The sequence below is a fragment of the Syngnathoides biaculeatus genome, chromosome 3 (assembly GCF_019802595.1).
Source record: "Syngnathoides biaculeatus isolate LvHL_M chromosome 3, ASM1980259v1, whole genome shotgun sequence".
NCBI lineage: Eukaryota > Metazoa > Chordata > Actinopteri > Syngnathiformes > Syngnathidae > Syngnathoides > Syngnathoides biaculeatus.
The window spans coordinates 19,701,019-19,726,224 of NC_084642.1; the positions used below are offsets into that span (position 1 = coordinate 19,701,019).

At 42.6% G+C, this 25,206-nt stretch overlaps 1 protein-coding gene across 3 annotated transcripts in view; it reads right to left on the reverse strand.

The window, feature by feature from the left end:
* Positions 1-290: 290 nt before the first annotated feature.
* LOC133498410 (BTB/POZ domain-containing protein kctd15) overlaps positions 291-25,206 on the reverse strand; it is a 41,205-nt gene continuing 16,289 nt past the window's right edge. For all 3 annotated transcript variants that reach the window (XM_061815183.1, XM_061815182.1, XM_061815180.1), the window contains 2 exons: positions 16,466-16,771; positions 291-2,888 (listed from right to left, as the gene is read on the reverse strand). In XM_061815183.1, coding sequence (XP_061671167.1) covers positions 2,730-2,888; positions 16,466-16,771 — 465 coding nt within the window. In that variant the 3' untranslated portion in view covers positions 291-2,729. The remainder of the gene's footprint in view (positions 2,889-16,465; positions 16,772-25,206) is intronic.

Consider the following 25,206-nt stretch of genomic DNA (forward strand, 5'->3'; position numbering starts at 1 on the left):
CAAAATGCTAAACACATGGTGGTCTGAAAATAGTTGTACATATTTTATTTTTTACATTACATTATTTTTTGGGGTGTGCAACTAAGCATATATCTGAAGATTATTATTTATTTAAAATATTTGCACTCCAGATTATAGATAAAAATTGCACAAAATTTTAACAAACATCATCAGATATTTCTATTTACATATATTTTTGTGGGGTAAAATTATAAATATGGAAAGGGCAAATCAGGAGGACACACAGGACTGTACAGAACATCCTTTTATTATTGCAAATATGCCAGAAAAGTCAAATGAAGAAGACACTGCAAAATGAACACATGCCCTTTAACACCACAGTCTAATTGTTGTTCAACACTTTAAATAATGTACATTATTATTGTTATTATAATACCCTTTGAAACACCTCAGTCCATATGTACACAACGTGATGCTTTTCACTTTTTTTTTTAACGGTAAAATTGCGTGTGCAGAACACTGGCCCGTGAGATCATGTGGTTCCAAGTGGTCCGAGGGTTGCGTTTATTGCTGCCAAACCAAATAAATAAGACCCCGTGCAGAGGAGAACTGCGTCTTCAGTAGGTTCAAATTGAACCCTGGAAAACATCCTTTCCAGGGAAATCTTTTAATTTTTTTTATTTTTTTTTTGGGGGGGGTCTTCATTTCCACTGGCGCAGGATCACAAAATCCTTGTGACAAGTGTGCTTGGACTTTAAGAGCGACTCCCACGGAGAAGAGCCAGTACTGCTTTGTTGGGGAGTGTGGGAGGCCCATGCCACGGCCGGCTTTCTTCCAATCGAGGGTGTTAAAAAAAGACACTTTACAAAAAAAAAAAAAACAACAACAAAAGCACCCTCAAACATCCAATCTTTTGCATCAAAAAGCATGTGGAACATGACGCACACGAAATTCTCTCTGCCCAAAATGGCGCACCTCAGGTCAGTTGCTGGCTCTGTGACTTCTTCGCTTAAGTTAGTCAGAGATCTTTGGAACCAGCACTGCCCCTTTATTTTAGTTATTTTTATACATACTGTTGTTAAAAAAAACAACAAAAAAAAACTTTGTACAATCGATAAAATATGCACCCTTTCAGCTTTGGTACCTACAGTGTTGTCCACATGAACAATTTTTTTTATGCTTTTTCAAAATCCAATTGAATATGAACTCAAATGACATCCACCCATCCATCCATTTTCTTTGCCGCTTATACTCACGAGTGTAGGAGGCGGGGTACACCCTGAAGTGGTTGCCAGCCAATCACAGGGCACATCGACACAAACAGCCGCACTCACAATCACACCTAGAGGCAATTTAGAGTGTCCAATTAATGTTGCATGTTTCTAGGATGTGGGAGGACACCGGAGTGCCCGAAGAAAACACACGCATGCACGGGGAAAACATTCAAACTCCACACAGGCGTCCCAGGATTTGAACCCCGGTCCTCAGAACTGTGGGGGTAACGCTGTAACCAGTTGCTCCACCATTTCGCCAAAGAACAAATCTTTTTTTCCAGATTTTATTTCTTGAAAGTACTGTGAGGCCAATCCTTTACCAGCTGACCCACCGTGCCCCCAAATCAAATGATATTTTAAATAAATTGTATGGATTCTTTTAGTGATTTTTTAACTACACAAATTATGTCCCTTTCCTTCAGTTTGCTATTGTTGCCCATTTTATGCACACACACACACACACACACACACACACACACACACACACACACACGCACACACACAGTAGCTATCTATAAATGTAGGAATTGCTATCTCCTAATTGGACAGCGATGTACTTTTTTTTGTTTGTTTGTTTGTTTGTTTTTTTGCGAGAGAATTATGAGTGCGAATAGTTGTTTTTTTCTATGTGCCCTGCGATTGGCTGGCAACCAGTTCAAGGTGTACCCTGCCTCCTGTTCGTGGAAGGCTGGGATAGGCTCCAGCATTCCCGTGACCCTCAAGAGGGTAAGCGGCTCAGAAAATGGATGGATGGATGGAATAAATATAGTATTAGTATTGAAAAAAGTGTTCAAATGCGTGTGTCCATGTGTACACAGCAAAACCATGAGGTGGGAGACAATTAAGTGCAAATTAAAATCAAATGTGACCCAACATTTAGAGTACAACTCCTGCCTTGGTGAGATGTACTCGTAAACTCTTGCCGTCGTCCCGAAAAAAACAAAACAAAAAAACCTTCATTCAAACTGTGACTCAAAGTCCGCTTGCGATATGTTGAAGGAGAACATAAACCCACTGAGTTTGTGGGGAATAAAAATACAATGAAAAAGCGACCCCATCCCGAATGGATTGCCAGTCGCTTCTTTAACCCCCAAAAAACAAAAAAGCTCCCCCCCACCCTTCCAACAAGCCCCAAATAACAAACACAATACTGTACATCCTTCATATTGGAAAAAGGATTAAAAAATAATCCCAGTAATTCTTTAAATTATAATTTTTTTTTTTCATTTGATGGGACGGTGTCTTCTTCTGAGTAGGAAAGCTCCACGATGATCAGTTGTGGTGGTCCTAAAAGTTCAAGTAAGCTGCTGACTTGTTTGCTTGGTCTTTGGGCAGAATTACAAACCTTTTTTGATTTTTCCATGTCCTTTTTTTTTTTTTTTTTTTTTGCATGTACATTCCCCTCAGAAGCTGGGACGTGCCTCCGCTATTTGGGCGTGGGTGCGCGGACGTGGACTCCCGGTGGATTTGGCCGGCCGGTCCCTTCCCGGGTCTCTAGTCCAGAGGTTCCTGTTTTATCCTGATGGGCGTGTTGATGGAGAGACTCCGCCGATCCTCACGGCACAACACGTACTCGCTGAATTGCGACGAGTCCACGCCGCCGCCGCAGGACGCCGCCACACTGAAGCCTTTCTGGAAGAGACGCTCCAGGACCTGAAAACACAAACACAGAAAGAGACATTCATAAAACTAGAGCACATACAACATTTCACATTTTAGGAAATGCAGCCACATCTGTCCTGGCTGGCCTCTCGGTGATAGAAACTCCGGGAGACCACACAGATGCACTGAAAAGTCAGCGTAACGGTGTCATGTGACTCTGAGGTTTTTGTTGCCAGGTGCAGTTCTTACTGTTGTAACCACACTTTTTTTTTTTTTGTTCAGGTGCGTAACCTTAAATTTAATTGACGTCTGACCAAAACGTGGCCTTCACCTGTCCAGAAATGCAGAGTATTTTGTGCCAAATACTGCGTGGTTGTTAATTTAAAGAAATAATACACAACAATTGCATCTGAGTACCTTCAGCATCGCATTCAAGTAATGCTGACTTTTAAGTCTCCTTGTCTCATCTTTAGCAGTTTAGAACAAGCAGTAAAAAGTGTGTGTACCACAGACGCTAACGAGATTACAGATAGCTAATCTACATGAAAATGTACCTTTAACGAACGCCAACCAGTCCTTTTGTTCTTATTGGCTTATGACGTCTCCAGAAACAATAAACTTAAGACTTCAAACTTTCCATGACAACTTGAGAAACAAGTTTACTTCGTTCCAACAACTGTGTGCCTTTAAAGAGGGTGTGGTCAAAAGGGGATGTGGTCCATTGTGGCCCGTTATATGGATGACAACTCAGATAAATGAATGTTCCATAAAAACGTCTGAAGTTATAAAAATGAATCTGTTGAAAAGTCAGTGTTCTTGCATGGATTCAACAGTGTAGCTAGGATGCAAATTGCAGACAAACATCCATCTATCCATTTTCTTCGCTGCTTATCCTCACGAGGGTCACGGGGAGTGCTGGAGCCTATCCCAGCTGTCAACGGGCAGGAGGTGGGGTACACCCTGAACTGGTTGCAGGCCATTCACACTCACATTAACACCTAGCGGCAATTTAGAGTGTTCAATTCATGTCGCATGTTTTTGGGATGTGGGAGGAAACTGGAGCGCCCGGAGAAAACCCACACAGGCACGATGAGAACATTCAAACTCCACACAGGCAGGTCCGGGATTGAACTCGGGACCTCACAACTGTGAGGCCCACCCTTTACCAACTGATGCTCCGTGGCACTCACAGGCAAACAAACAGATTAAAACACATCAAATTGATACATGGAGGACTGCAGAATGCCACATGACTAGAGAGAGACAATCACAAGCATTGGCTTTTGAAGATTGAGGGAAGTGATCTTAAAAAAAAAAAAAAAAGAATCTCATCTTTTCCCAAAAAAACTTCAGCTCGTCCCGTTAGGGGGTGCCACAGCGTGTGGTCTCCGATAAACGCCTGGCACAGTTTTTATACCGGATGCGCTTTCTGACGCAACTACTGGCATGGAGGCCCCAGTGGGATACCAACTCAGAACCCCTGGTTTACCAAACCAATGCTGTAAGTACTTTCAAAACTCAGTAGTTTAATGGCTTACGCTAACACACTGTAGATTTTTCAGTTCAATGACATAAGGTAGGTGTGCTAATCACTTGCTAGCGTTTCAAGTTGTCTCAAACCAGCCGTTTGAGCGGGAGGGTTAGCATACGCGTCCCGTCCGCCGCATCCTTATTCCCGACACGTGCCCCCCACAATTCCTCCTGACTTACTCATCTCACGCCGGCCTCCTCATTACTCAAATTAGGAGCTCCAGTAATCACCTCGCCGCGCTCACCCCCCGAACGCACCTCGCTTCACACTTTCTGCAACCCTTTGAGCTCGTGCCCTCGCCGCGCACGGCCAATCGGGCGTCGGCTTCATGAATAGTGCAGGAGTGGTGTGATGTGGGCGAGCCCCGCGGTCCCATCCCTTTATACGGAGGGAGGTTGGTGCACATTAATGACACAGCGCTCGTGTTTTCACTGATGATGGATGGATTATCGACCATTTTAAAAAAAATGCCTGACAGACTTTATAAAATTTGTCAAGAATCATGAATGCAGTGCTAACCCAAAATAAGGTGTCCTGGCTGGTCCACCAATTTTGGGTGGTTGGGCCGTGACACCAAGTGTGGCATCAGCATGACTCAGAAGGTGTTCCAGAGAATGAACGCAATTCAACTTTCGCACCACTAAAGATTTTTCAATAATTCTTTTCCTTTCTGGGTTTTAATGCATCACACACTCTCATCTCCATGTTTTTTAATGCACCACATAGACCCATGTCTGGGGGATGGTGGGTCTCTTGGCTGGAGGGCAGTTAGGCAGCAGTGTCTGGCAGCTAACCCCCCCCCCACCCCCAGGGTCTCTCCAGATTTTAATGCACCACACAACTGGGGGGTGGGGGGTGGGGCACTGATACATGAGGTAGGGCTACAGCCAGTTGGGGACCTGGCAGTCATCGTAACGAGGGAGGTGGGTTTTCGCTTAGCTTCATGGTGGTGGTCCTGAGGTCGGGTGCCCCCGGGGTGGATGACTGCTTGGCGTTGGGGCTCCCCTCCCATGACCTGTGGCGGTTCCCTGAGATTCCCCCTTCCTTATCATTCTCTTGCCGGGTGTCCCTATCCACCCTCTTTTCCAATAAACAAGTGAGATCCTCCTTCCCTCAGGCTGGGCGGGGACTGGCTGAATCGTGGGCAGGCTTGCCGGGCTTCTGGCTCTCCTGGGGGTGCAGGGGCCTGTGTGTGTTGTTGTTGCAGAACGGGGGGTGGCCGGGGTAACTGGCATTGGGTCCCTGCAGCCTCGACCAGGTGGCCAGTTGTTAGGGCGCCTCCGTGGGGCTGGTGGATGGCTCTAGGTCCCTCAGTGTGGGATGTGTCCAGTCTACCGCGTGGCTCCCGGGTGGACCCCTGGGCCCAATCCCTCCCTCGATTAATAAGGTGGGGTCCTCAGCCTCCGTGGTGCAGGCGTAGCAATTACAAGATGCTTCTGTCAGTCTTCGTGCAGGTCAAATGGTGTCAATTCGCTTGCATGTGTATGCAGTGCATTGATACATGAAAGACGACTTTTAAGCATTCATGAACATAAACATGATTCTGATAGCAAAAAGATGTGTGTGCATTACATACTGTTGATTGAAAAGCGAGTTCGTCACTGTCAATTTTTTGGGGAAAAAAGATGCCATTAACTCTCAACACAATCATGTCCCATGAAAGTAATGAGGTCCTGCAGGAATATCTTTAAATCTCCGGAAGTATCCTGGCAGGTCCACCAATATTAAAAAAAAGACTAAAGTTGGGTAGTCGTCAGACGTAATAGCCAGTATTCTCCTCATTACAAGCCAATGTGGCATGAATGAAGCTGTTATAATAAATATTAAGATTAAATTATAATAAATATTCAGATTAATAATACACATTATAGTCCCTCAAAGGGAAGTTGGTGTGTAATTTGTGCTGTTCACGAGACAAAGAACTACATCACACGCATGCAGGCATGGAAGGAGAGATTCCGAGCGAAAGAGGTATACAACGAATACTGCACCATTTGAGCTGGGTTGATGGTGACGATGCCTTGCTTGTGGACAGTTGGCAGCGCATACCACATTTATGCCCAGTGTCTTTCTTATGATGGGGACATGAATAATGGCCTTAACTTAAGCAAGTGAGGCCTACAATGCTTTGTATGTTGTTTTGTGGTTTTTTTCTGACCTCTATAAGTTGTCACTCTTGGGGCCTCTTTTGGTCGGCCAGCCACTCCTGGGAAGGTTCACCACTGTTCTGTGTTTTTGCCATTTGTGGCTAATGGCTCTCACTGTGGTTCGCTGGAGTCCCATTTTTTTTTAGAAATTGCTTTGAAAACATTTTCCACACTGATAGATCTCAGTTGCTTTTGTCTGATTTTTACCAGAATTTCCTTAGTTCTTGGAATGATGTCCAGCTTTTGAGGATCTTTTGGTTGACTTTTTTTGGTCATGCATCACTTTTTCACACAGTGCCATGCAGGTTTGCATTTTTTTTTAGCCCCTCACCACCCAGAACCCCTAATAATAAAAAAGATTTAAAAACTGCATTTTATGTTCACTTGTAATGTCATATTTAAGTTTGTTTGATGGTGATAAACATTTAAATGTGACAAGCCTCCAAGAAAATGAGAATTCAGGCAGCACTTTTTCACACCACTGTATCTTCGCTGGATGCCCTTCCTGATGCAACCCCTCCGCATTCGATACTTTTGCCACACCGTAAGTAAGACCATCCATCCATCCATCCATCCATCCATTTATTTTCTTAGCCGCTTATCCTAACGAGGGTTGCGGGAGTGCTGGAGCCTTTCCCAACTCTCAACGGGCAGGAGGCTGGGTACACCCTGAACTGGTTGCCAACCAATCGCAGGGCACATAGAGACAGACAACAGGCGCACTCACAGTTACAGCTAGGGGCAATTTAGAGGGTCCAATTAATGTTGTATGTTTTTAGGATGTGGGAGGAAACTGGAGTCCCTGGAGAACACCCACGCAGGTACGGGGAGAACATGCAAACTCCACACAGGCGGGTCCGGGATGGACCCGGGATCTCAGAACTTTGAGCCCAATGCTTTCAAGCTGCTCCACCGTGCCGCTATTAGTAAGACATTTCTCTGAAAAAAATTTGCAAAGCATGCTAAGATGACCACAGTCTGGATTTCATCCGTGCTTAAAAGAAATGAGAGCCTGAGCTGTTAAGTTGGCATGGCAACAGCAGTGAAACTATTCTTCTCATTCCAAGCATCAGCATGACGGGTAAAATGATTGAAAATTTTGCTTTAAGAAACAGCGTTGTCACTGCTGTCAGTTTTTGAAAAAAAAAAAAAAAAATCCCGTAAAACTAACAAAGACACGCAGAAATCTTTTAAAATCTTTGAGGTGTCCTGACTCGTCCTCCTGATATTAAAACTGCTCAAGTGGAGCAACGACCGAGATGTGATTCTCCTCATTACGAGCCAGCAGGGCGTCAACATCGGCAAGGTACAACTATCAAAAGCAAGTTTTATCACTCTTTTAAAAAAAATCCCTAACTAGACTCAATAACACACGTGGAGACTAAAGTAGCACTTGTCCTTGTTAGCTTGCGGGTGATTTGGAGCCTATCCTGCCTTAGTTTGTCCAAGAGGTGGCGGGGTACACCCTGGTCTGGTCGCCAGCCAAGGAAAGAGCACATATCAACAAACAAGCTTTTGCAATCTAATTCTTACCAGTAACTATTTAAGGGTGTGTTCATTGTGTAGAACCGCTGGCATTGCTAAATGAATAAAGAGAGATTATTTGGGTCTTGATGTGTTACGACACAACAATGTGCCACAGCACAGTGGCTGGAATTCAGTGCACAAGGGCAGCGTGCAGCCCACGTGGAAGCGGAGGCAGCATTTCAAGCACTTTGACTCGCCATTGAAAGTACGGAGCGTTTCTTAATGTCTCCCCTCCCCTCCTCCTCCTCCCGCTTTCCTCCCCACGGCGCCTGCGACAAATTTTGCGAAACAGAAGAGACAGCAAACAGCTGATGGTGAGGATGGCTAATTAAGAGACCTGCCCGAGCTTCATCCCCCATCTCCTCCTCCGATTTTTATTTATTTTTGAAATCCATGACAGGCAAACGATTATGGAAATGTTATTACATTGGTTTCTTTAATCGTTGCATCACATTGCATTTCCCCCCCTTGCGCGTCACCCTTCTCGCACATGTGGGACTCTCGCTCGTCTTTGGGCCTGATCAATAAAGATAGTGCGGGAAGAAGACTTTTATCACAGATCCAAGGCGAGACTTTAGGATGTTCTATATCCCAACACTTGAGGACATTCAAGTTTTTTAACGCGACGCATCCATCCCACATGAGGATTAGCAACACAAAGTTTTAACATCCATCGGCGATTGACTACAACAGTTTACGATGCATCCGTCCTGATGAGTGCTGCGGAATACGCGTTATGTGGTTTAATTACGAGTTTTACGTTGCCGTAAGCACTCAAATTACAGAGCGCAAATGGGCGAAACGGCTTTTCTACCATCACTTCCACCTTCCAAAGCTGGCACTTGTGGTCGGTCCTGTTGATGCATTTATTCAAATTTCGGAAAAGTCGTCGAAAAGGCAATCAAATGTAATTAGTTATTATACCTTGTAAAAGTAAAAGTAAAAACTACTATTACATTTCCAATGGGGTAACTTGCAATTGTAACAAACTAGATCTTCACCACTGCTTTTCACATGAAAAGACAGTTAAATCATTGGACCAAAAACCTGAAAGAAAAATAATAATGATAATAATTATGCCTCTAAAATCACACAACATGGTTGTAACATGTTTGAAGAGGCATTGTACTTTTTCTTTGGCTTTTTAAAAAAATTGTGAGACTGAAGGGATGCAAACAGAAGAAGTGTCTTCACCTTGAATCGATCTTGCTTTACTTTGTTTTGTTTTTTTTTTTTTTTTTTTTTTTTTTTTGTTTTGACTTCCCACAGTAATTAACGTTCATACCAAGAGACAACCATGTTTACAACTTTGGACAATTTCAAGTCTTCTGTGAACCTAAGGTGTGCTTTTTGGAAGGTGGAAGAAGTTGCACCGAGAGAGAAACACAGAATCTGCAAATTGTGCAACTGAGATTCAAGCACAGAACCTCAGAACCGAGAGGCGGACATAGTCACCACTCGATCACTGTGCTACCATTGAATCTATTCCAAATGATCCAGATTTGCAGAAATGTTATGGCTTTTCATTGACTTTGAATGCATGTCGGCATTCAACTTGATCAAATTTGATAAGTTATCAAAAGTAGAAAAGAAACTTTATCAAAGTTGACAAAGAACTTCAACATCTCTCGCCAGCTCCCTTCGTCATCCCCGATGATCCTTAAACGTGTGAAACATCAACAAACTTCTGTGCATCCGCCCGCCCCGCCCGAAGCCTCCTTGTTGAGCTGTCACTCAACCTCAGGGTCGCCGTGGGAACGAGGACGGCGTACCAGGCTTCGCTCCTCTAACCTCTCAGCGTCGTGTATGTACATCTCCAACGCGCCAATCAAAGAAAGGCTGAAAAGCGGAGCGCGATGTAATATTGATGGTCGCCAGAGTACACACACACACACACGCACACATGCATGCGCGCACGCCCGCGTCTCGGCTGAAAGTTGATTGACACATTGCCGCACGGGGCTGGCCCCGTTTAATGCACTTTAACATGTGACAAATGAATCAGTTGAAGTGCGACGCAGTCCCCTTACATGAAGGATGTTACACGGGAGCTGCAGACCTCAAGGAATGCACCCCCGACACAAACTGTGCGTTGCCCTCGAGCCTGCCCCCGCGGTGAAAAATACTTTGCAGCGTGTCTGAACAAGGCTTGCGTGCAGCCTTTACTCATTTGGAGAAAAACTAAAAAATAAAAACAACGCCTCAAAGTTTTAATGCATGCACTTCCAAGACAATTTGTACTATGGGCTGTTCACTCTTTGATTTGTTAACGCGAATTTCCACTTTGAATTCACAGGAATGAAAGAAGTACGTTCTGAAAGACCATCCTTTGTCGAAGTCAAGCTTTTCAATACTTTGCGGGAAATGTTTTCCAGTAACAAAGATTTGTGGAAAAGTGAGAAATAGTTGGGAATGCAAACTAAATATTTTGGTGAGCTGTCTGCCTATTTCTGAAATGTGTGAGGAAACTGGATTGTGACCTAAAGGTTCGGATTTACATGACACCGCCCGCACAAAACAAGATTAAAGGCATTTTACTACAGGAAACCAAATATGTATGAGAAAATCGCAGAAAAAAGTTTCAAATTCAAGTCATAGGTCATAAAATTATAAGCAAATAAAATACATGATGTTTACAGATTAACATAATAATGAGGGGGTGGTGGAAGCACTTTTACAAAAATAAAATCTTAGTTTAATTTCTGCTAAAACAGTTTCAGGAGTTGTTTTTTTTTAAATAAGTTACAAAAATAGCCGTACTCTTATGAGAAAAAGGTTTCACTTTGCTACAAGAGAATACTAACATTGATATTGGCGCTGTTCTAAATTTCACCAGGCTGTGATGTAACAAAGTGTAAATGGTACATGACCCCAACAACCATGGCCAATGTCGATACTTCCGCCCCTCGGCAGCGAGTTCAGGTGCCGAGACCCAGTTTTCCCCACACGGCACCAGTACCCAGTCTACAAAACTATCCTGCAGGAAAAGACCCCCAGCTATCACCTCAAAGCCAAAAAGTACGCAGAGCTCAACTGGATTTTTGTTGGGTTCACCACCGCTTCCTTCTCTTTTGCTCTTTCATTTCATTCACAAAGCCAAAAAGTTTCCAAAATGTGCAAATACTCTTCGGTCATACAATAAAATAGTCAACAGCGGTGATTCCCAAACTTTTTTGTCTTTTGAACCTTATGAACTGTTTTGTCATACCATGAGCGCCTTCTCTTTTTTATGTGATCATTATTCTCAAGTAACATAAAAAAAGTTAACAACTGTTCATTGAAAGAAAATCAGTTTCATCATCTTCTTGATTTGAACATTTCATTCTCATGCATTGTCTTCTTTTAATTAAAAAAAGGAAAATACAGAATATGAATACAAAAATGTGAAATTCAAAATCAATAATAAACCTTCCTTTTTATGGAGTATGTAATTGCCTTAATATTTATGGATCTGAACCCCCTCCAGAATCCAGAGCAACTGGATTCTATTGTATCCTCCCAAGCAGCAACGTTTGGTATGTGTGTGAGCGCGAGTCCAGATTGATGGACTTGGAGTGTGTGTGTGTGTGACATGTCGCAGGGTGTTGCGGCGGGTTGCGTCGGTCACGGCGGTGGCAGCGGGGGGACAAGGGCCCCTTCGCCGCCGCTGTCACATTGATGAAGGACGGATTGGCTGCGCTCTGATGTGAGCGCTTCATCACTGTGATGCATGGGCCGGCGTGTGCGAGCGCGGGTGTTTAGAAGTCTGCCGAAATGTTTTGCCTCCGTTAAACGCTTTTGCTGCTCTGTGTTTTTCCTCCCACACTGGAAAAACATCAGAGCGCAGGTAGTTTGCATTATTCCGTACCAATTCCGTTCATGACTCACGCGCCGGGGCAAAGAGGAAGACTTATGTGCACTGGCTGCACACTTTTTTTTTCTTTTAATCACAACAACATATTTTACGAGGACGGGCATAATACAGGGGAGAAAAATGTCCTTTATAAAGTCATGAATAAAGAGGAAAAGAAAATCCCTGTACAAGAAATCTTGGTAATAAATCGTATACCATTGGAAAAAGCCGTTTATGAGCCTTTTAAACGGCAAACGTCGGGGATGGCGTCCCATAGGTGGTTCTGGTTCTGTCTGGTTTCTCCACACCCTGCTGAGCCTCCTTCTTGTTTCATGAAGACTTTGTTGAATTGCCAGCATGTTTTTTTTTTATTGCAAATTTGAATCTTCAATTGTCCAAATACCAAACAAGACTCACTGGCAGCAGAAAATAAATAATAATTGTATTGGCAGAGAAGATTTGGCCATTTTTTTTTCATGGGCGCAAACCCACCCACACAGCTGGCTCAGCTGCTCATCCCACAAATATGCCACTTTTTTAAAGTGCAATACAGTAAGAGGCTTATTTTATAAATTAAAAGAATAATAAAAGAATTCAACCAAATACCAATTAGGAGACACTTGACTGTCTGTCATCTGCAAAATATTAACTGTACGAAAGCAACATCAGAGAGAAACCACAAATTCCTGAGCCCGATGCTGGATTTCCATGCTAATAACTCCTCAATTGTCATCTTTCCTGTCAAGACACCACAAACACTTTGTTCCAGACAGGACTGTCTTTTACCCGCCTTCCTCCGTGGGCCGGGTGTGGTCGGTTGCGTGTCTTCCCCTGGGTGGGGGACCCGCAATGTAATCAGAAGACAAACATATTGTCTGCCGGCTAAGACCGGGATTACGCTGGTAACCTTCTCATAGCCAGTGGGAACAATGGCGGAGGTCTTGTTTGGAAGCGCTCCGGTTAGGCTGAAACGTGTTTACAAGTATGACTCCAAGAAGCCAGAGTCTTGACTTACTTTATGTATCAATTGAAAACAGATGTTTACATACAGGATATAATAAGACACATGCTTTATACGTGTTTGTGTAAATATGTTGACAGCGCTGGCTCAGAAGTGGCGAGGTAGACTGAGTGAGATTTTTGCTAGTGACTAGAAAAGCTTGAGAAATTCCAATGACCTAGGAGGAAAATGTTTGGCGCTCAGGAATGTGTGGGCAAGTTTAATTCGCATTTCACGTTTACTGAGGGACTAAAGAGACAATATTTGATCCCGTCACATACTCCAAAATTTGCTTTGGCAAAATACAGGACAGAAACAATTTTGTTACTTTAGTCAAAGTTAATATTAGTATTTGGTATCATTGTCTTGAAACTGACTTGGGACAAACGTTCTGGATATCCTTCCACATGTTTCTCACATTGGTTGGCAGGAACTTTGCACAATTGCTCCTGAGAGCCAGGTAGGCCACCTTGCTCACACTTGCCTTTTCAATAGGATTCCGATCAGTGTTTTGTCATGGCCACTCTGTTTCCTGGCTAATGTCTTGAAATGTTGCTTCAGTATTTCCACATATTCTTCTTTCGTCATGATTTAATGAATTTTGTGAAGTGCACCAGTCTCTCCTTGGGCAAAAAGACCCCACATCATGATGCTGATATCCCTGAATTTCAAAGTTGGGAAGGTGTTCTCAGATTTGCAAGCTTCCTTCTTTTTCCGACAAACGTAACGATGCTCAGTATTTGCCAAAGAGTTCCATTTTAGACTGAGAAAATGTGTTTTGATTGAGGGAGGGACATTAATATATTAATCACCATCCATCCATCGATTGATATGCAATTAAATGCATTTTCCAGAGTTAACAATAACCCTATCTGTGTGAATTATTAGATTTAGTTGGTCACTAAAATCCATTAAAATCAAGCCATGTTGCTCTTTTGAAAGATTCATTAATTAGAAAGTCTCTAATTCATTATATTTTTTAAAAATTAAATCCCACCCTGACTTTTTATGGACTGAAATGTAAGTATATAAACTTCTGGTTTCGAGTGTATATGTCTGATTTCAACTGTTTATAGAGTGGGCACGATATTTGGAAACATAATAAAATGGAACCTGAATGCCTCACAAAAAGCAAGATGACTTGTGCGTGTTCTCTGGACTAACGAGGAAAAACTTCGGAATGCAATATAAAAATTAACAATTGACCGTTTTTAAAAACACTAAAAAAATAACATCTTTATAGTCAATCATTTTATTAGACTATAAATTGTAATTCAGACAATGTTTTTTCTTTCTTTTAGTTTTGACAAATTTGGAAGAGGTCCTTAAAGCCCAATAAAGTGAAAAAATAAACAAAGAGGCAAACCCTAAGCTACAGCCCTGGCGCAGGTAACGAGAGACTTAATTATACTTCTTCTCTAAAATGGCCTTATCAGCACTTGGTGGCACTAGCTGGATTTTTATCCTCGCTAGAAAGCACAAGTGGCTCCCAAAGTGGCTCATTCCGACGTGCCGCCTTCGTCCCGTAATCACGCTGGCTGGTGAACAGAGTGGGGAAATGTTGTGTTAGTTGATGCCGCCAATTAATTATATTGCAAGCCATTTAAAAATCTATAAAAGAAGTATAAACCAGTTGAGGCTGTTTGAGAAATTGTAAGTATGGTATTAAAAAATGCAATACGTGTATTTCAATGGCCTCGGGCGTTGTTATATTGAAGACTTTTTTTTATTTTTAAAAAAGGAGTTCTGTCTTAAAAAGGGGTAAAAAGTAAATTATGCATATTATTCCTCCGCTGCACCAACCAAGCGCACCCCCCCCTTTCTCCTCCAGCCCTTTACTGCGTTCGTTTTTTTCCATTTATTTTATTTTATTTTTTTCGCAGGAAACATGGCCGCAGTCCACACGTGCTTTGTCCCGCTCGCTTCGCTCTCCTTCCCTGGAGGTGTTGGAGCGAGGGGAGTGAGGGAGAGAGGCAGGGAGGAAGGTGGAGGTGTCAGAGTGCTGCCTGGGAGAGGCTCTCTTTCGCCGCTGGAGGCGGCAAAAGGAGCCTTGTGTGTGCGCGCGCTATGTGTGAGCAATGGAGCCCGTGGTGTAAGGCGGATATTTTCCTCTGCGGGCAACACGACTGGAAAACTACTCCCCAACACCCCCATCCGCCACCCAAATATGCCACTGCGAGCACATGGAAACTGAACGCGGCTGGCAAAGATTTCACAGCGGGGGCAAAATTCAAACCAAAGACTGTAAAAATGTCTTCTTTGGGGGTGAAATTTGCGTCCCCCTTTTGGGGGCGTTGGGAGCTGGTATGTCCACAGTTAAATACCAGCATCCCGGAGCCTAGCTAAGTATTTCTGCTCGCCAATGAACCGTTCTGCTAACACTAATTGACGAGATGTAACTTCGTCAACTCGACTATGAAGTGCTACCTCCGTGAGTGAAAATACAATCACTGTCCTGTTTGGACTTGCTGTTTTTAGACTCTGGGCTCAACAAGTAGCCAACACCCAGCTCAGCTCCTAGTCGTCATGGCAACACAGGATGTTTGTGAGCTGGCACACCCAATTATAAAGGACGCAGGGTGAGCTGTGGCTCTTTTGTGTGTGACAGGCTCAAAAAACAGGAAATCTTGTGAAAGAGTGTGTGGATGTTGCTATCACAGTGTTTTTTTTTCCTTATCAGAACAAAAACAAACAAACAAAAAAAACTAGCAAAAGAACAAAAAGCAAAACCAAGGGCCTGCTGAACATAATTTTCTGTGTAAATTGTCCAAACAACAGGCTTGAGAATAACAACTTTGCTACCTTGCCAATCTTGTATTGGATACTGTTTTTAATCAACAGGGGTTCTTGCTTTTACATAAAAAAACAATGGTTAAAATTGAGAATTATCAATTTATCTAGTTGTAAATTAAATATCAGTTACAGATTTCAAACTGGTACAGGGATTGCAAAGAATAATAAGCCCTTCAGGTGAAGACCAGTTAGGAAGGCAAATTTACTTCTACTACCATTGACGAAGCGCACAAAGAAACCTCCACTGAGACGCGTATCACCTATCAAATCAGGAATGACGGCAGGCTTTCATAGGGACAATGAACAAGTAGCAGGGGCTAGGGACTGAACCCTCGCACAAAACGGTTGAAAAATGAAGTAAGAAAAAAAAAACACACACCAGCAATTGACAAACTCTTACAATAAAGTTTAGATACCACAAAGGATGATCCTAAGGCGGCTTCATTTCATTTCAAACTCATTTTACATTCTCTTTTCAAAATTTCCACAGCCAATCCAGGTTAAAATGAACTCTTCACACAGATACACAAACACTGTACAGTAGTAAAGGATGAAGTATGACAGCACCCTGTGGCATCTTAAGGCATTTCAGAAAAGAGCACAAAAAGTGTGACTTCCCACAAAAAGAAAACCACACCAACCGGTGAGGCTGAAATGCTTGATTTACTACAAAGCCATTCACAACGCCAAATAACTAAAAACATTGTATGAGGCAAATTTAAATGTTCCTGAAATACCAGATCATGCAAGTGTAAAAACACAAAACCTCATTGAATTAGTGAAGGAAACGCGTGTTACCTGGACAGAGTTGAGCCTGCAGTAGCCGTTGAGGGGGAAACGGATGACGTGGGTGGGGTCCTGGTTCCAACCGGCGTTGACCGAGTTGCACATGACGTCTCCCGTCTCCGGGAAGATCTCTTCGATGAGGACCTTCTCGCCGCTCAGGGCGATCCGCTCGCCCAAGTCGGGCGTGACGCGCACCACGAGGCAGTCGCAGGGCTGTGCCATGCGCCGCTGCTCTCGCTCCTGCTTCCAGCGCTCCAGCTCCTTGATCATGGGCGTCAGCTGGTAGTAGCGCGCCTCCTCGTACAGCAGCTGGAAGTCCTGCCGAGGCGGGAGAGCAAGATGTCAGGGCACTTCTTTGGGTACACTTGCACAAGCTGATCAGGGCTCTGATACAAAAACTCCACAAGATAATCAGAATCAGTTGTGATTGACCCCGTCGGAAAGGAATAATATGGTGCGCGGTAACAATGTATTTATTATTGAGGTTGTAGTTTGTACAGTATTGCCCAACAGAAACATGTACCTCCGCATTTGATCCAAAACATGAAGGGAAAACTTTTTTTGCTGATTCTCTGCCTGCACATCTTTAGGGCAACTATTGGCAGTAAAAAGAATGCAGGTCCAAAAACGATTGTTCACTTTTATCTCTAAGGTGATGATATTTTTCCCTTAACATGAAACATATTTTGGGGAAATACTGCACAGTTTGTCCGCTTGGGCTAACCTTGTAAGGTCAGCATTCAAGAAAGAACATTGAGGTCCATTTCCCTTTTCTTACTTTTTTTTTTTTTTTTTTTTTGCAAATGTTGCTGCACTAAGGCAACATTTTACTCTATGAGATAACAAATCATGAAATGTCACTGTCCAAGCAAAAAGTTTTTGAGCACCTTTTTATACAAGACAAAGGAAAATATTTTTGCAAACAGTGTTGCATTACATTGCTTGTCTTGTCAAATAAAAACAAAGCTTTTAGATTTTTTCTCTTTTTTTGTCGAAAGAAAAAAAAGAACATTTTCAATCCAAAATTTATATGCATGTGTTCAACAATGCCTCATCAATGTCCATTATCATTTCAACTTTAAAATGTGTAAATAATTACACGTTGCTAACTTCTCTGTTTGCCTTTTACATAAGATGTGAAGGAAATATATTTCTTGGGTAACTGTGTATCCCTGCTGTAAAAAAAAGTTTTTAAAATGTTTTTTTTCCCACTTCTCTCTCTCGTTCTTTCACACAGACACAGACACATACACATGCACACACACACACACACACCACACACACACACACACACACACACATATATATATATATATATATATGTGTAAATAGTGCTGCACTACTGCAAAGTAAATATGTATGGTGCATCCATTTACCCAATAAAAAAACATTTCCAAAATCTTTTTTTTTTTGACCATGGCAAAAACTCAAAAAATTTTTACAAATACTGCTTCACATCCACTGTGTTCATTTGCATGACGCAAGCATGCATAGTCAGAGTACAAAATACATTTTAAGGATAAAACCAATTTGCAAATACAGCAAATACGTTATCGCAACCTTTATCTGTAGGTCTTTTCGGCCCACCATGTGTCAAACAGTCCAGTAGTTGTCCCCAAAACATACAAACAATAAGCAGGTGGCAGCTCGCATGCTTAACGTCACCGTGTTAGCCGTTTAGCCCTTAGCATGTTTGCGTCTCCATCAAGGCCATGGCGGCGCATGGCGCATGCAGACAAGTTTTGCAGCAGATTGCCTTCATCTATCCCCCCCACGGGTAGCGCTCGCTTGGGGCACTTCGCCCCTGCGCATTTCCCTCTAATTTCCACAGGAGCAGATGGCGCCATCATTCAGCGAGAAGAGAAGGGATGCGTAAGGTTTTTTTGGGGCGTCGAAAGCAGATGGAAAGTGAGGTGGAGGCGACGTGTGCGCAAGCGAACGCGATCATCAGACGGGGGGAGAGTTTTAATGTATGCCCAATGTATGTTAATGATCTTAAACTCCTTTTACGAGGAGATTTTAATTAGGTTACATCCAAATCCCGCTGCTAAACATTTAGTAATTAATACATATGTGTTCTGATTAGCAGGAACTCAGACTGATGGCTTCATTCACGCTTTTTAAAGTCAACTATTAAAGGGCCATCATGTTGTTAAGGTGCTAGCTATGGTATGGTAGACAAATCAGCAACAATGCCAAACGATTCTTTTATTGCATGTCTTCCGATGTCTAGTTTGTGGATGAGACTGAGATTTTTGGTCAGCTTGCTGATCATTTACAACGTTTTCCTCCTTTTTTTTTTATGTGACTAATGTAGGAATCTTAATGACATGTGCTGCCTGAGCAAAGAAATTTGACATTTTGTGGTTTGGGATACGACAGCGAGACTCTTACGTCCTCTTCTTGGAATTAAGGAAAAAAAAAAACAAAATGAACAAACACTTAAGGCTACGTTCACACTGCAGGGTATGATCTGGCTGGTCATGATCTAAGGTCATGATCAGACTTTTTGGGAAATCCGATCTTTTTATGGAGTACTTCATAGTACAAAAACAAATGGGATCTATTATGGACAGAAAACCGGACGTCACATTGTGCATGCTTGAAAACACGACGCGCTGTGTTGACCAAAGTCAATATGGCCCTCGCGTCTGTCATTTGTGATGACTACTCCAACTATTGTGACTTTTGTTTCCTTTTGATGATGACTACGTCGGATGGGCGCACCGTGAGCCTCTATACTGTACCCACATCAGATACATAACCTATTTACTAAATATCCACTTGTGAAATTCTGGGAAAAAAATCCATTTTGTACACACTGATGTGAAAAATGAGATACAGTGAAGAAAATAAGTATTTGAACACCCTGCTATATTGCAAGTTCTCCCACTTAAAAATCATGGAGGGGTCTGAAATGTTCATCATAGGTCCATGTCCACTGTGAGAGAGAAAAAAGAAGAAAAATCCACAAACCACATTGTATGATTTTTTTTAACGATTTGTATGCTACAGATGCCAATAAGTATTTGAACACTTATCTATCAGTTAGAATTCTGACCCTCAAAGACCTTAGTCCATCTTTAAAAGTCCACCTCCACTCCATGTATTATACTGAATGCGATGGACCTGTGTGAGGTCGTTAGCTGCATAAAGACACCTGTCCACCCCATGCAATCAGTAAGACTCAAACTTGTAACATGGCCAAGACCAAAGAGCTGTCCAAACACACCAGATACAAAATTGTACAACTCCCCACGGCTGGGAAGGGCTACGGAGAAATTGCCAAGCAGCTTGGTGAGCAAAGGTCCACTGTTGGAGCAATCATTAGAAAATGGAAGAAGCTAAACATGACTGTCAATCTCAATCGAAGTGGAGCCCCATGCAAGATATCACCTCGTGGGCTCTCAATGATCCATAGAAAGGTGAGGAATCAGGCCAGGACTATACGACAGGACTCGGTCAATGACCTGAAAAGAGCTGGGACCACCGTTTCCAAGGTGACTGTTGGTAATACACGAAGACGTCATGGTTTGAAATCATGCATGGCACGGAAGCTTATCAAGGTTCTGGCGTGGCCTAGCAAGTCTCCAGACCTACACCCAAGAGAAAATCTTTGGAGAGAACTGAAACGCCGTGTTTCTCACCGACAGCCCAGAAACCTGTCTGATCTAGAGAAGATCTGTGTGGAGGAGTGGGCCAAAATCCCTCCTGCTGTGTGTGCAAACCTGGTGAACAACTACAGGAAACGTTTGACCTCTGTAATTGCAAACAAAGGCTACTGTACCAAATATTAACATTGGTTTTCTCAGGTGTTCAAATACTTATTTGCAGCTGTATCACACAAATCAATCGTTCAAAAATCATTGTGATTTCTACATTTTTCTTTTTAGATTATCTCTCTCACAGAGGTCATGCACCTACCTACCTTTCACCTACGATGAAAATTTCAGACCCCTCCATAATTTCCAAGTGGGAGAACTTGCAATATAGCAGGATGTTCAAATACTTATTTTCTTCACTGTAATACAGGATTTTGCATTATTTAATGTAGTCCATCTTGTTGAGTGCAATTTTGGAAATAGGCTTTTGGATAAAATGTCAGTTGCTGCATCATCATATCAAAACTAAGGAGAATTTGGTTTAGTTAATTTGGGTTAATACATGTTTTTGGGATGTGGGAGAAAAATGGAGTTGCTGGAAAAAAATCCACCCAGGCACAGGGAGAACATGCAAACCCCACACAAGTGGGGCCAGGATTTGAACTCTGGACATCAGCACTGTGAGGCAGACAAGCAAACCAGTGGTTCACCGTTCCACCCTTAAATCAAGACCCAAAAAAAAAAAAAAATGTTTTTTAATACTGGTTGTCTTTCTCCAGCTGAGAAAAAAACCTGCACTAAGACACGACGCCTTTAGGCAGCAGTCGGTTTCAGAGTGCCTCATCTGTCCCAGCTCTGAAGCCAGTGGATGGATGTGTTTTTAACGGGAGGCCTGTCTGCGAGGCACTTTAGTCATTGTGAGCCCCACACAAAAACAACAGTCATCTGTAGCGCCGACGTGAGGACGAGGAAAAAAAGACAACGCCTAACAGCGGCTGCCGCCAGCCCTACCGCACGGCTTCATTCCCGAAAAAAGCTGGGTCCGGACAGACGGCCCTTTTTGAGCTTCAGATTAATGGCCGACCCGACTGGCCGCCGGCAGGCGACATCTAAGAGGGAGGACGGAGAAGATGATAAAAATAGTTTCTAGGAGGAGGACAGATAAAGAGTGGCCGTATGTCTGGGACAAATTATTAGACACACAAGGGGATTTGAACATTGTATTTAATCACGGAATAGAACCTTTGTTGTCATTTGAAATTATTTTCCACTTCTGTTCATTGACTATCATGGGTGGGATAAATTTAATTAGTGTTATGAGCATGAGTATGTTGCAGAAAAAGTATTTAGTAAAAACACTCTAGAAACACCTTATTAGATATGCAGCACTGCCTTATTACCACCATTTTGGCTTACCAAAACAGTGAATTACAGGACATACAAAATAATACGAAATATCTCATTTGAATATAATTTTAGTAAGGGTCTGGATAAAATTGTGGGAACGGAAGCTAATTTATTTGTCCATTATCCTCAATTAAATAAGAAAAAAAGATCCCCCAAAAGAAGTAATACTAATGTTTTGTATAAAAAATGTATACCTATTTTATCGTATGCTGTATGTGCAATGTTTTGGTTAATGAACAGTTGATGGGTACGCTTGTTAAAAATAAGTTGTGAAACCTGTTTTCATTGGTTGATAAGCTACAGTCTAAAGATAATATGTAAGAAAAGTCTGAATTGGATAGACAATAATACTCAAAGAGGAACAGGAGCGCAAGGTGCAAACGTTCTGAAAATCGCAATTTTGAATTTCAGCATTTTTCCTTTCTTTAAATCAAAGTTGGCCGAGGGCCGAGGGCAGTGGCGCGAAGTGAACCTCCATTTTGTCAAGAAATTTTACTCCCAACAACACGGACGGCAACAACAAGAACTTTGTTCGTATCATGTTTACAGTACGACATTCCCCGACATCTTCAACATCTTCAGGTTCTACCGACCCATTCATTGAAGAGAAAAACATACGCATGGCTCCCACTAATTAAAACATCAACATTTACAGCGCTGGTGAGTTGTATTTTTAAGAATTTATCTTCAGATGTTCAACGGCAAGCACGCACAGTAAGAGCAGTAAGAACACAGCTGCATTTTTTTTCCGTCTTGTGTTGTGGTCTCAGTTTAAAAATCGCTTACCGTGTGCAAAATCCATCTGTGTGCACTGCAAACCACTTTTACACACTAAAAGTATGAATAATGGAATTGTTCCCGGGAACAGACAAAGTAGTCCCATTGATTCATAGCCCAAACTTAACGCTTCATAAGCGCACCTACAGTGCGATTGAGCCTTGCTTACTGTTGTGTGATTAACCGCGCGTTGAATAACGAGGGTGGTTATTAATAGTGAATATATTTTGTGGCAGCGATGTGGGCCGAAATCTTTGGTTTTGCTATTCTGCTCAGACTTTCACATTGATTTAACAAAACACATAAGGCTGCGGCTGCCAGCAGCAGAACAGACCCAGCCCTGGGGCGACGGCAAGCCTGATTGTGTTCAGATAAGGACATGCTCAATTCTGCCTGGCACTATTTGCATTTCCCCCCTCCTTTGCTTTGCGCTCCACGCAAATTGAAAGGTATGCAGATCCACACGGGCTTATGCGAGGGCATTGTAATGAGTCGAAACAATGAAGTCGGACACATTCTCCTCCAGCGCGGCCGCCTGATTGGACTGTCAAGACTTCACAGAAGGCGAGGCAAAGCATAAATAAAGAGGACGGAAAACTAATCGGTACTGAGTCACACCGTCATTTGCCAAACTATGCAGGGCTTTCATGTCATGTTCTGTTCTTTGAGGCTTGGATCTGGTTCAGGCTCTCTGTGGGGCCCCCTAAGAGCCAGCTCCCCCCCCAGCTCCGAGTGCCTCAGTCTCACCAGGTTCCCTCAGAGACAACGATGAACAAGGAAGTATCCCATGTAGAAAGGTCATTTGAGTTAAGGTGGATTACACTGATGAGGAGAATAAACAATATCGCAAAATAATCCTTCAACAGGAAGCAGCCTTGGATAAAATAACATTGTAACGCAGCCTTGAATGGCAATGTTGATTCATACATATTTTGGCTAACTGCTGTCAATTGGATTTACATCAGATTTGTTTTTACCAGCGCATTAACATTTATACATTATTACTTGCTTCAAGTCGACTTCCTCATTAGCCAAGAAATTATTTCTCTTGACAGCTAGCACTGTGGAAAAAAAAATGCTCTTATCAGCTAGCTGCTTTCTTGCTACAAAGACTAAATTCAGTAATATACAGTGTTAATGTTCAAAACTAACCAGTCTTACAGTTTACTGGCAAGCTGTAATCAAAAAAAATGTTTGTAAGGGATCTGGCAGCTGATGTCATCCAACTCGACTTACGATGAGGACTCAGTGAAATTTCATTTGAGATGTTTTAGTAAAATGCCTTACGTTTTTGTGTAATCGATACAAAACCGAAAAAATGTTTTTTTACTGGATACATTTGCAACAAGCAAATGAAACAAGGGGAAAAACTTGCCAAATTCATGCAATGAGAATCTGATCAGCTATCAGGTAACTTGTCAAATGGGCTACAACAAAGAACACAAAAAAGCCAAATTTAACAATATACTGTTTGTGTTTAAAATTAATGACTCTTACAGCTTACTGAACAACTTTGATGAAAAACTACAATATATTTGTAAAGCATCTGTCAACTAATGTTATCAAGCAAGCCTCAAAGCGCCATGAATTTTCATTCCACAAATTGTATTAAAATGTCGTTGCACATTTGCGTGGCAGGCAGATACAATTCAGAAATCTTCACTTTCATGAGATACATCCCAAACCAGCAACCCAAAAGGAGCAAAACAGGTAGCTTGATGTAACAAGTTACAAAAAATGTTCTAATAAAATGGGTAAAAGACACAAAGAATGTTTTAATCCAACCAAAGGTTCATCTGCTTTACCTTGACAGCACAACGGCTAAGCTAATGTTATTTTAATTTAAATTAGTAAGGCAGTCTTAATGCAGCCCTATGGGGGCACAAACCAGTGCAATCTGTAGGCCAGTCCCAAGCCCGGATAAATGCAGAGGGTTGCGTCAGGAAGGGCATCCGGCGTAAAAACTGTGCCAAACAAATATGAGCGTTCATCTAAAGAATCCCATACCGGATCGGTCGTGGCCCGGGTTAACAACGCCCGCCCCCGGCACTGCTAACCTGCAGGGCGTCGGTGGAAATTCAGCTACTGTGGGTCGAAGACAAAGAAGAGGAGGAAACCGGATCCAGCGTCAGAAGAAAAAGAGGAATGCACAGAGCCTACAACTGAGTGTAGGGACTTTGAATGTTGGGACTATGACAGGAAAAGCACAGGAGTTGGTTGACATGATGATTAGGAGAAAGGTTGATATTCTGTGCATCCAAGAGAGCAGGTGGAAAGGTAGTAAGGCTAGAAGTTTGGGAGCAGGGTTTAAATTATTCTACCACGGAGTAGATGGGAAGAGAAATGGAGTAGGGGTTATTTTAAAGGAAGAGCTGGCTAAGAATGTCTTGGAGGTGAAAAGAGTATCAGATCGAGTGATGAGACTAAAATTTGAAATTGAGGGTGTTATGTATAATGTGGTTAGCGGCTATGCACCACAGGTAGGATGTGACCTAGAGTTGAAAGAGAAATTCTGGAAGGAACTAGATGAAGTAGTTCTGAGCATCCCAGACAGCGAGAGAGTTGTGATTGGTGCAGATTGTAATGGACATATTGGTAAAGGAAACAGGGGCGATGAAGAAGTGATGGGTAAGTACGGCATCCAGGAAAGGAACTTTGGGGGACAGATGGTGGTGGACTTTGCAAAAAGGATGGAGATGGCTGTAGTGAACACTTATTTCCAGAAGAGGGAGGAACATATAGTGACCTACAAGAGCGGAGGTAGAACCACGCAGGTGGATTTTATTTTGTCCAGACGATGTAATCTGAAGGAGGTTACTGACTGTAAAGTAGTGGTAGGGGAGAGTGTAGCTCGACAGCATAGGATGGTAGTGTGTAGGATGACTCTGGTGGTGGGTAGGAAGATTAAGAAGACAAAGGTAGAGCAGAGAACCAGGTGGTGGAAGCTGAGAAAGGAAGAATGTTGTG